Below are 12504 nucleotides of genomic sequence, written 5' to 3'. Positions count from 1 at the left end.
ACATTCTAAATATGAGATTTTACTTTTCCTCCAGGCAAAATATGAAAGCTCGCAACGACTGGGAGAAATCAAATTGAACCAAGGGTTTTGAACAGCTGTCTAAATGCAAAGTTTAAATTACATTTTTCTGTGGTTCAGAAAAATCAGTACAGCTTGTCCTGAGCCTTCTACTGCATTTTTCCTCTATTTAAAAATAACATTTTACTGTAACAACTTTGAAAGAATTTGAACTTACCAAGTTTTTCTCTGTCTCAAATATAGACAGAAAATGCTAGCCCTATCTTAAGTCTTCGAAAACTGCACTATTGTCTTGCAGTTATTGAAAGTTATTAACAAGTATATATAAAGACAATTTTTAAAACATCTTGTCAGTCTCCCTAAAATAAATAACCAACTAGTTTTAATCCCTTTGATTAATGATATTTTTAATCATATTTTAGAAAGCACTAAGAAAAAAACCTTTTATATGGACATAAGAAGCAGTACTAGAGATACAACAGATGAGAAGCAACATCCACTGGCGAAACACCATTTCCTTTGTACATACACTGCAACTCTTAAATATGTAGTAATAACTACTTAAAATAAATTTTATTAAAACAAATTATTATGCAACATTCATTCAAAACCTTGTGATTATGTAAATTAGAAGAAAGTAAGGATAAAACGAGGATATGTATGACAAAATAAAGATGGACTGAATTAAAAGCAGACTTGTCTGTGCTAATTAACATGACAAGTCAAGGCATTTGATATGTAAAACCAAAATGCAGCATAGAAAGACCTATTCATTCTAACTAAAATAGTATGCAAAAAATTACTATGAGTTAATGAGTGAAAAAAATCAACTTCCTCCCCCTCTCCTATGAAGAATGGAGGGGTTTTCTTTGTTTAGGTTTCTTTTCCATGTTTGATTAGAAATCATTGAAGGGTGCTAAAGTGACAATTACTTGATGATTTCAACGCATAAGTAGGACTGAAAATTAAAATGCTACCAGGGAGGCTGCATTTAGCGATGGCAAACAGGGTACTGTGTTACCCAGTAATGTATTCTCCAATGATCTATGTTACTTAATGGATTATATTATCTATTTTGAACAATAGGTGTTTTTGTGGGTTTGGTTTCTTTTTTCCACATGGACATGAACACAGTGAGTTGGGTTTTTTCTTTCATGATTTGTTAGAAATTAATAATTATTAATAATTAACTATTTGCTTTTTAAGATACTTTGGATTTCTGATCACCAAGTGGGAGACAGTATCTACCTATTTATATATGAATGTTTATATCTATAACAGAGTTCAACTCATTTAATTGGTAAAGGAGATTATTTTTTTAAAGAGTGTTTGGGATGAAAAAGAAGTAGAAGGATGCATGACTGAATTACTGGAATCTAGTGGAAAGGCAGAGCTGCAGTGAGGCAGAGCTTCTGTTTCAGTTCATCAAAACATCTTTGCCAAAGCTTTAGAAGTTTAGGATCCAATTTACTCACACCACTGAATGTTCATTTTACAGGTATAGTACAGTGTCTTTGTAAAAACAAAACATGATACAGCTGCCTTAGACTGGCTGAATGTTGGTGCACATGTAAATGCTTATGCTTCCACATAAATCTGCTAATAAAAACTTGTATTTAACTTGGATTCAAATGAAATACAACAGTAACAGAGCACAAATGGAACAAAGGATATTTGTTAACATCTCTTATCATAGTGACACCAAAGGAACTAATAGCTAATTTCAAGAGGTATTTTTGAAAGACAGATATATCCAGAATTAAAAGGTAACAGTTCTGCTGTTCTAGGGACTTTGTAAAAATTGGATTATGGACATTTAGTCTGCAACAAATCTTCACTGAAAAAAGATGTTTAAAGTTCATTCTTTGGCTCGGTCCAAAAAAACAGTGGTAAGTTTCCCTCTGAAAATTCTGTAGCCATGTAGTTATCTTGAAGGATGTAGGGGAATCATCATATAAACGTGTGAAATCTGTGGATTGCAGAGGACTTTATAAAGTTCTGAGGAAGTCACAAGGGCTTTTATACATGGAACTCTATGACATAGTCTAATGGTTTAGGTGGATTTTTTTAAATCATGGTTGTGAATAACTAATTAAGAGTTACATATGGGAGTTTAGCTGGAAGAACGTATTGGATGTGCCACGTAAGAATAAAGATCTAGGTTTCGTAGTTGCTAGTTTCTGACTATCAAATAATACTGGTCTAAGCTACCTTCCGTCACAGACAGAACAGGATTTTTGAAGAAAGATGGGCTTGAATAGACATGAAAAATATACTTCATTGAATCTACCAGATAATTTATTATATTTCCTGGATATGATGAAGTCAGAAGAAGCAGATAAATATGCAGGTTTCCACAGTTCATCAGGTCCTTCAAGAAGTAACAATCACACAAATATTACAAAATTGCAGTCTGGCAAGGGTTTACTATACTTCTACCAACTTCAGAAAGCTTCAGTGCAAACATCACCCCAGAAGAAGCTGGTAGAAATTCAGTGACAAGAGTGCCATACAAAGAGTGAATCTCTAGGCTTCCTGAAGCATGTAGGCTTTCCTCTATGCTCCAGAATACACCCTAACTGTACCTCATTTCATGACCACAACACAAAGTTAGTTTCGGGATGGCACATTAGGATATATAGCCATTTTAATATTAAAAGCCTTGTTAATAGCTTTTGGAAAATTGCATCAGTCTAATTTTTCCAGATGAGAGCATAATTGTTGGCATAAAAAGGAAAAGTCAGTGAAAAACAGATTATGGACACAGGCTGTCAAATATGGTCATTAATATAACACTCATTCCCTATTGCTTGTAGCAGCCACTGGTCTAAATGACACATACAGCATTTCCAAAACAGTGATACAACAATTCATCCTGTAACACAGCTTCTTGCAGATAGCTGCCTCATTAGGCTTGAAAGACAGTCGTTTTTCATACTTAAAAATGCAGAAAAATATTTCAAATGGCATGAAGAGGTAGTGAGCTCTTCATGGGCTAGGGATGTTGCCACTCATCTCTTTCAGTGAAGTATAATATGACTTCTCTAATTAGTGAGCGTACATAAAGATGTGATCCAAAACCAAAATTTTAAATTGGACAAATGGCAACAGAAGTTTTGAGCTTTTATCTTGGTACAACATGGTGAATAACCTGAGTAATCAACAGTAAAAATCAAACTATTGTGAAGATAGTAATTCAGTTCTTATGTTAATTCAAAGCTATTGCTGTATCTGGTACTAAGGAGGCAGTCTAATAGCAAAAGATGGCCTTCTATTTGTCACTTACAAACCCCACAGCTATAATAATGTACCCAAGTGCTGGACTTCTCTAAGGATATTGAAAACCTAAAATGCTGAAGAGGAATCAAAATGCTGAAAGCTTCAGGAAGTATAACTTATGACAAAAGAATAAATGAATGAAATTTGTAAAATAGAAAAAAAGATGGAGTAAGAACACAGGATATCCTAGCAGAGCAAAGGATTCACTGAAAGATTTAGAAAATTTTCGGCATAATGTCTGGAGAGATATTTTAAGCATATACAATTCTAAGAATTCATCTAGATCTTGAATGTCTCTCGAGGTCTTACCTATATGTAAGCACATGAAATGGAAATCCAGGAATCTTTCAAACCTGCAGTTTCACTGTAAGCAATCATTCACCTTACAGAACTCAAGGTGAAATGTTTGAGGTACACTTAGTACATGGAGCTAGCTGTCTTAGGGAAAAAAAGTCTGGGTCTCATTGGATTGACAGCTCTGGAACTTCATTGCTTCCTTCTAGGTATCCCTAATATCTAACCTTATTCATATTTTAAGTGGTGTTTCTTGTTTTACAAATGTTTTATGAAAACAAGTATATATTACTGATCCGCTAAGAACATTTCTGTTGAAAGTATAATATAAGAAATAAAGTGACCGCATTTTCTCATCTATTTTATTACAATACACTGAACCTAATTCCTCAAGGTAGGTGAATATGAGTTGAACTTAAGTGGACAACCTAATGAAGGGACTATTTCCCCACCCAAAAATTAGTCAGTGTCCTACATGCCAGTGGTCACAAAAACCTCTCTGCCATTGGCTGTCCACAACAGCATGTTCTGGAGTATACTACCAATGCCTGTTTGCCTGTCTGTGCATGTAAGCAGGAGGGCAGGGCTTTGCTGGGGGGGAGACAAAAAAGGAATGATGACTTGGTTGGGAGGTACATTAACTTCTGCAGCCAAGGAAAAGTCCCAACTCCCCTAGTCAGGCACAGTCTATATGTCTAATACAACTCAGCTGCAACAGGGAGTCAAGAAGCCTCTGGCTAACTCTGCTTGGCACTGCCCCCTTTACTTTCCCCATCATGTCTGCTTCCTGATCAGTTGCTACTTCATATGTACCAGCATGGTGTTATGTTTTCTCTGGCTAGATAGATCCAGGAGCTCAGACCACTAGAATCACTGCAAAAGAAAAGAAAAGTTTGATAGCTGGCCCCCAACTGCCCCCCTGCAGTACCTGGGCTGGTAGCATGCTCACCCTGATCACGTGGACATTCCGGGCTGCGTGTCACCGAGTTCAATTATTTCTACCCAACTCTTCTGGATAGATAAAAACTTAAGGGCAGGCAGCCACAGAGTAGGCTGAACATCTGAGCTCTGGAGATTCAGCTCTACAGTTTGTTGCATGCTGAGTGGGGAATACACATATAAAACCTGAATCTGGAGCAGCATCACAGATCAGCAGCTTAGAGACCTTGTGACCCTGAGAATCACAACTCCTTCTCTCTCTTTTCCATCTGAAGATCTAATTACAGCAGCCTTTGAAGAGGTTGAGCCTAGGAACACAGGACTGAAAGGGACCACTGGCAAGGTGACCGCATTCAGCTTCACCTTGACTGCCGGCAACCAGGTCCTAGATGGCTTGCTCAGAAAGGTTCACAGAATGTGTACTTCACATGACAGTACAAATACAAAGTTTTTCCTATAATCTGTAAGAATCAAACTGTAGTAAAATGAAAAAAGCATAGCCAAAAAATTCACATGCAGATAAGGAAGAAAACCAACAGCTTAACAAATATTTTAGGCTCCTTCAACAATGGGAAATTAGATAAATAAATGAAAGTTGCAAATGATCCCACATAGGAAGTCCATATCACACAGGAAAAGCAAAGCAGGATACAACACATCTTATCCGGGGATACAGTCTCATTTGCCCTAATCTTTTAGTTTAAGGCTAAGCAGGACCTACCCATTAAGCACTTCAGGATTTCCATTACAATAACACTGCTAATCACCTGAACAATTTGCCCATGTGCAGCCACTTTTTTACTGAAAGATCAAAAATTACTTCAAAAAGCTAAATCCTAACACATAAAGGAGAGAAGGTGGTTGTAACTTTAATGGAAACAAAAAAGGCCCTGAAGCATGGTACTAAGCCTTCATTTCCTACACTCATAATCTTATCAATAAATACCACAATTGACATCTAAAAATATCATAGTATAGTTCCCTTGTTCCCTCCTGTGTGCTTGCTTGGCTTTTCTAGAATTTCACCCCTCACTGCTGCTTAAGAACCTTTTTATAGTGCCTCATCTAAATTTATCGATGATGAACATATATCTTCTTCACTTTATTCTCCTGAAGCATTATCTTTCTTGCCTTTGTAACTCAAACACTTGTAACTGGTGGTCAATATCAAAATCTAGAAAACAGATGGCTCTCCTCCCCCTGCTTGCTTGGCTGAAAGAATACACATGATTGATTAAAAGAGGATATACTCCCTTTTGACTTATGTAATCAATAAAACATGACTTAGCTCAGCAGGTGTATGGTAGTATTTAATTGCCTTAAGACATATGCTCATCTTCCCTTTTGCAGCTATGAAAATATGAACCAAAACAATAAAATTCACCCAATTCAAAATCTTAGGGTGAAAAGCTCTTTTTTGGTGAAATCCAGCACTGATAGGGGCTTAATTTTATGAGGGCTTATAGGCTCAAATAGCAACTGTTGTGAATCTCAGCTGATACCTGAATTAATTCACATTTAACTCGAAGACATCCAAGTAATTTGTTACTAATAGTGGGTTTAACAGCTGCTCATGTAAATCATTATGAAAGCTTTTAAATTACTGGATTTATTCAAGTCTTCAGATTCTTTTTTAATATTCAAACCAAAACGGATTACAATCTGTTTATCCTCTTTGCCAAGGTGCCTGCAGAACAAGAAAAATAAAGTCAGTCATTTCTGTGTGAAACACATAGGGCATGATGTTCCTATCAATGGCATAAGAAATAGGTAAGTGAATCCATGCTTCAAGCACAATATGAAATAGTGAAATAGGAAACTGCAATTATTGAGTCAACTGTATTACCTAAGAAAACACTTAAGCATATTCTGAAGCTTTTACTCTCCAGGAAAAGAACTTAATCACATAAATTTCAGTGATGTGGAAAACTTTGTTGTTTCAAAGTAAAGAAAACCCAAACAAACATACAGAGGTTAAAAAAAGGTTAGGAGGACTCTGTGCCTAAAACATTGTGTTGCATAATTAATAATCCCATGGATTTGCACCTGAATATTTTCACTCTATCTCACATGCAAGAACAATAAAATCAAAGTGATTTTATTATATTATTAGAAAGACAGAGAAATTAGACTTGTTTGGAGTATGATAGGCTACTTATAGGCAATTAACTTACAGTAAAGTTAAAAACCTGGATATCCAGATGTATATTTACCATGCATTACTATAAAATTTAAAACTCAGAAATGATTTGTTCACCCGTTTTGGTGTAGGCCCAGATAGTAATTTTAATTAATTTAAAGAATGTACATGAAATTAATTGCGTTCTTCAGACTTTGCAGGATTCGAATCTACTTGCACAATTACATCTCTGCTACCCATGTTCATCCTTCTCAATGAGCATATATCAGCTTTGTAGGCATGTAATTAATTATCAGTTGTCATGGTTTCATTGTAACAAAGGTTACCTCCACTATAATATGTTTTCCACAACTCAAAAGTTGCTGAAGTCCTCATAATCCAAAATCATTTTATAATAAGTAATAAAAATAGTAGCAAACAAAAAATAAATTGCAGAATTCTCAAATTCTTTTCACTCCCTCTTAAAAAAAAAAAAAAAACAAACCAAGACCAAATACTACTGCTGGGAGACAAATATTTAAGACAGCTCAAATAAAACTTCCATCAGCAGGATCTCTTACTTGTGCATCTATTGAACTAGCTCCACCATGAATGAAAAGTTGCTTGGATTTAATTTCATTCTGTTAGTAAGAACACAGTCATGCTGAATAAGCCTAAATAGGTTTACTGGGAAGATATTCCTGTGTTTGAATAAAACTATGAAGAATCAAGTCAGCCAGCATTACACTGATTATCACTGAAGAGCCAGAGAAAAGCAAAGCAAATTGAGGTCATCAGTCTGTCAGGTAATTTGACAGTCTTGAACTGTGAACCATAAGATTTGTAACATGGAACACTTAATCCTAAAGATGTTTGCCTTGTGTATGATACTTTAATTTTCTGGGCTTCTTTCATACAGATTGTCTTTATGATCTATTTCCACTTTAAATACTCAAAAGTTTTGCAAAAGCCTTATGTTTTCTCAGACAAACTGGTGATTTACACAACAAAAATACTATCTCCCCTTTTGAAGAGGGCATGGCAGATGGAATTGTGCTCAAACAATTAACACTTTTCTCTAATTAGAACAATGAATCAAGATACTCAACTGGTGTAGCTTTTTCTTGTTAACAAGTGTAAGTTTTACTGTGTCAGCAAATACAATTTAAGACCAGGTTTTTCAAATACTTGCTAATTAGAAAGTGGATGAATCCACCTCAGGTACAATTGTCATACAACCTCACTAGTCATCCTCTTTAAATTTTGTCACAACAGCGTACACTCTTATTGCAGAAACCCATTCTTTCTTAGGACAGCACAACACTACCATTATAGGTATTGAAATTACTATTATGATTTTTTTATTCCCCTTACCAGTTAACACATACCGTATTTTGGATTTTACCTTTAGATTGATTCTAGCTGTGCTCCCACCTAAGTGAACTACAAAGGAAACTAACACATTTGCTCTCTGAAACAAAGCTGGAATATTGACTTGTTTCACAGTGTTTATTGCAGAAACAAAACAGCTGTGGGCATTCTTAACACCCATACTGTGGGTTATAAAGAAACAAAATTATCTGGAATTGCAAGACCCATTTTCTTATATCTATGCAAGACCTATCAGATGTCTACGCATGGAATTTTTAAAAGACATTTAAGGTACTGTGCACAGTCCTTTTCCTTGCCTACGTAGGCAGGGCCTAGGCAGCATTATCATTACAGAATGAGACAAGATGAATAAAAGAGAAAACCAATCAAAAACTCAAAAAACTTTGTTTGAAAGTCAAGTTTTATTATTAAAAAGGTACAAGTAAAGGCCAAGGATATTTTATTTGTCTTCTTATTTCCAAGATAGGAGAAGGTATGAGGAGGACTCTGTCTACATTTCACACAAATGTAGGGTGAGTATACTTTGAGGGATAGGTTTTGGGGGTAGGTAAGATGCTTAAAGGGGTTAAATTAAAATTCAGATATAGCTGTATGACACCTACAGTTAGAGCTTTAAAAACCACCACTAACTTGCTAATATAGTGATGCACTGACAATTCAAATGAAGGCACTGTGAGAAAAAAAGAGAATTGCTGCAAGGCCTACCTACAAATGAGACAGGACTTCCCCTATGAGAAGCTTCAACTAACCACTGCCTTCACACGGAACAGCAAAGCTGTACAAATCTTCAAGCCAGTATGTCACCTTGGGAGCCTGATACAGCTCTTTTCATGTCTGCTTCTGCAACTGGTGATCTTGATGCCCTACGGAGAGTTACCTGCATGAAAAGATACAAAAGGGAAGACTGATGAGTTAAGTCCCCTCCTTTCCTCATAACTGCCCAGTCAAAATTGGATGATGTGCCCATGCAGGGAGATTTTGCTTCTTCTCAACCTTCAATTAACTACTCTTGCAGTCAACAAACCATAAGAGATGGGTTTACTCTAACCTCGCAGGTGTTTTTTTTTTTTTTGGTTTTTTTTTTTTTTTTTTTTTGTTTTTTTTTTTTTTTTTTTTTTTTTTTTTTTTTTTTTTTTTTTTTTTCCCCATTACTTTACACTTCCCTCACAGCTTTACATTGATTTGTGCCTTTCTGTTTATGTCTCCAATTATGACCCGGTGGTAGTATCATCCCTGTAAATCTCATTACAGACACGCAAAAGGTTTGCGAGCCAACACTGTCTGAAGTGTCATTTTGGGAGGAACTCCCCGGTCTCACCCGCCAGCAGCACCAGGGGACTGAAGGATCACAGAATGGGTAAGGCTGGAAGTGACCACAGCGGGTCATCTGCTCCAAGCTCCCCACCCGAGCAGGGTCATCCCAGAGCACAATGCACAGGACTGCATCCACACCGTTTTTTAATTTCTCCAGTGAGGGAGACTCTACAACCCCTATAGGCAAGAAGCTCTGTCCTCCAACAAAATACGCCCAAGAAAGCGAAACAGACTATGCTTTAAAAGCAGAACACAGCAAACAGAGAGGCCCTGCTGGCCCGGCCCACGGCGCTCCCGTACCCGCTGAGCGGCCCCGGCCCCCCCGCGCCGCGCCCGGCCCGGCCTCGCCCCGCGGCAGCTCCGCTCCCGCTCGGCTGCTTCGGCCTCGCCATGTCCGCTTCCAGCTCCTCTGCGGCCGCGCTGCGCCCGGCCACTCACCTCATCTTTGACATGGACGGGCTGCTGCTGGGTGTGTAGCCTGCGCCCCTCTGCCCTCCGCGCCGGGCCCCCGCGCCGCTCGGTGCCACCTCGCCGCCAGGCCCGGCCCGGCCCGGCTGTCCGGACAGCGCGGGGCCGTAGCTGGCCGGCAGGCAGCCCCTTTCCCTTCCCTTCCTCCCCTCCCCTCCCCTTCTCTCCCCGCCTCCCGGGGCCTGAGCGGGCCAGGCTGCGGCAGCTCTTTCGCGGCCTCCTCGCTCCGGGCGAGCGGCCAGAGCGCCCCGGGCGGCGCTGCTAAAACCCAAATGAGGGGATTAAAGCTACAGGAAACGATCTAATTCCTTCTCCTCCTTCCGCCATCCGCTGCCTTTCGGGGGCTGATTCCATCATGAATTAAAGGATCCGGGGCTGAGCGTGAACAGGGCGCTTGCTCGGGATGGTGGAGGGCTGAGCGAGGTTTTGGGGAGAGAGGTGAGGGTCAGATTGGGCTTGGAAGGCAGAGAAAGCGGATATGGAGGAAAATGGGGATCCAGTGTGTGGAGCTGAGGGAACCCCTGGCCCAGGGCTGGAGGTGCCAGGGGCAGGACAGCTCTAGGCAGCCTTTGGGGTTATCACTGCATCTGGAAACCGCCGGGACAGTCTTCTGTCACTGTTTTTGAATCACTAGACTGCCTGCCTTGCAGTCTTACTCTGTAACCTGTCTCCTCCCGCGATACAGCTGGGTTGGATCTTGGGGTTTGAATCGTCATTATGACTAGGAAAGTATTTAGGTCTGCTCTTAACTGTTTGCTGAATCAGGACCCTCTGCTGAGTGTGGCCTGTGGAATAATGGAGTATTTTTATTGGTGACTTGGTTTTTGAAATAGTTCATGTGGGTTATCGCACAGGAAGCAACTTTGCATGTGGGTGAATTCTTAACAGGTGTGAACTTTACGTATGTGCCTTCCTTCTGCAAAATCCAAATTGTAGCAGTTTTGGGAAGACTGGTGTGGAGTCTGATGAATTACTCTCTGTTTCCAAGAAATGTGCGCTTTCCACTCCTTTAACAGGTGAAGATGGTTCACCAACTTTTAAAACAAATACGGCATTTCCCATGCTATCATAAATATTTTTAAGTATTTTAGACCTGTTAGGTTCTCTTTGTTTCATGTGCACTCTTAATATGCTCTGCAAAACAGTGATTCAGGTTTTTTAGTTCCATTTCCTGTTTCATCACTGAAATCTCAAATAGCCTGGGGTTATATATATACACACATACATATACATGTGTATATATGTATGTATAATGTTTGAAAAAGTTGTATATAAAGAGTGTGGTATTTCAGAAGTCTTTCAGCTGCAATGAATTAAACTGAAAATACTCTTTAAATAACTTCCAGTACAGAGGAGTAAAAGAGACACCACCTTGATGATTTTCATAATGTACTCTTTGTTTCAGAGGACTTGTAGTATATTTCAACCTCTAAATACTATGATTTTTATCACAAGTTTGACATATTTTTTTGGTGAACCTGTTTGTTTCATGATGAGCTGTGACTCTTAGGAGGCAAAAAGGCGGTCAGGAGACTGCTTGGACTTTCCCAAGATTCCTAAATGTTTCAAGAAACTTGGAATAATTTTGGGGAAGGAATGAACTAAGGGGCACATAAGTTAGATGCTTTCTGCCCGACCTGTTTGCTGTAAATCTTCTGAATGAGATATAGGGTCATACTGATGTAAATCTACATGAGAAGTAATAACCTCTTTAATTTTTTAATAAAACTTTAATGTCACATAGTGTTCACTGAAGATACTAAAGTGAATAACATAGATATTTTAAGAAGCTATAGAAATATGTCCAAAATTACTTCCTTTCTAAAAGTTTGAATTTGGTATTGAATATTTACATATAGAAAAAAATTTGGTATTGGATATTTAAAAATACACTTTTGAAGTACCTCCATAGTTGGTTGCATTTTTCAGACTCTAAAGATTTAGATTTTGCAATAATTTTCACAACAAAGTAGTGTCTGAAGATACGTGACAATTTTTGGAAGTTTTCACTTAAACTTACTGATTTTATAAACAAATATAAATTGATCTATAAATTATGAAAAAAAATTGAGCTTTATATTCATCTAATGTAATATGCCCTGAACTTGCTTTCTGTAACTGACATACTTGCTTCTTATTAAGGAAGGTAGGATATTTTGTGATAAAAAGCTTCCAAAACCTTCAAGAGTGTAAAATCCTTAAATGGGGTCTGAAGAGCTTACAAGTTTCCTGACTTTAGAAACAATCCAAGTGTTACCCAATAGAACCTGTATCCTATACTTTAGTTGCCAAGGCTCAGCTGTATGAAAGTGTTGTCGAGTCTGATCGTGGGTTATCCCCCTCCCCCCTCCCCGCCCCACCTCCTGGTTAACATAATTGAGGCTGATTAAGTTGTCCTTCAGTCCCACCTTGATATATCAGCTTACCTTCAGCAGGGAGGTTCTTGCCCCTGAATTGCCTGGGAAAGTACGTCACCCCTTTCTTTGGGAATCTTTCTATGACATTGTTTCAGGTGTTACCTAACACCTTTTTCCAGCATGTATAATCAATGCAATCCACCCTTCCTTTTTTTTTTTTTTTTTTTTTTTTTTTTTTTTTTTTTTTTTTTTTTTTTTTTTTTTTTTTTTTTTTTTTTTTTTTTTTTTTTTTTTTTTTTTTTTTTTTTTTTTTTTTTTTTTTTT

At 38.0% G+C, this 12504-nt stretch overlaps 2 protein-coding genes across 6 annotated transcripts in view; one reads left to right on the top strand and one right to left on the bottom strand.

Annotated features, from left to right (window-relative positions):
- Positions 1 to 9903, bottom strand: part of STS (steroid sulfatase) — a 77419-nt gene extending 67516 nt beyond the window's left edge. For 2 of the 4 annotated variants that reach the window (XM_027898557.1, XM_027898556.1), the window contains exons 1-2: positions 9794 to 9889; positions 8747 to 8918 (exon numbers count right to left, since the gene is read on the bottom strand). Coding sequence is in view for 1 of the 4 variants with exons in the window: in XM_027898555.1 (XP_027754356.1) it covers positions 9794 to 9807 (14 nt within the window). In the remaining 3 variants the exon portion in view is untranslated. Of the gene's footprint in view, positions 1 to 8746; positions 8919 to 9359; positions 9498 to 9793 lie in introns of those variants that run through there. The other 2 variants (XM_027898558.1, XM_027898555.1) reach the window with 2 other exon arrangements.
- PUDP (pseudouridine 5'-phosphatase) overlaps positions 9377 to 12504 on the top strand; it is a 65243-nt gene continuing 62115 nt past the window's right edge. The window contains exon 1 of one of the 2 annotated variants that reach the window (XM_027898563.1): positions 9377 to 9398. In XM_027898563.1, coding sequence (XP_027754364.1) covers positions 9395 to 9398 — 4 coding nt within the window. In that variant the 5' untranslated portion in view covers positions 9377 to 9394. Of the gene's footprint in view, positions 9399 to 9551; positions 9825 to 12504 lie in introns of those variants that run through there. The other variant, XM_027898562.1, reaches the window with a different exon arrangement.

Source organism: Empidonax traillii, unplaced genomic scaffold, assembly GCF_003031625.1.
Source record: "Empidonax traillii isolate 1590-97213 ecotype Southwest subspecies unplaced genomic scaffold, ASM303162v1 scaffold604:size387904, whole genome shotgun sequence".
NCBI classification, from domain to species: domain Eukaryota; kingdom Metazoa; phylum Chordata; class Aves; order Passeriformes; family Tyrannidae; genus Empidonax; species Empidonax traillii.
Note: the sequence above shows the minus strand (reverse complement) of the source record. Positions and strands in the feature narration are given on the sequence as shown.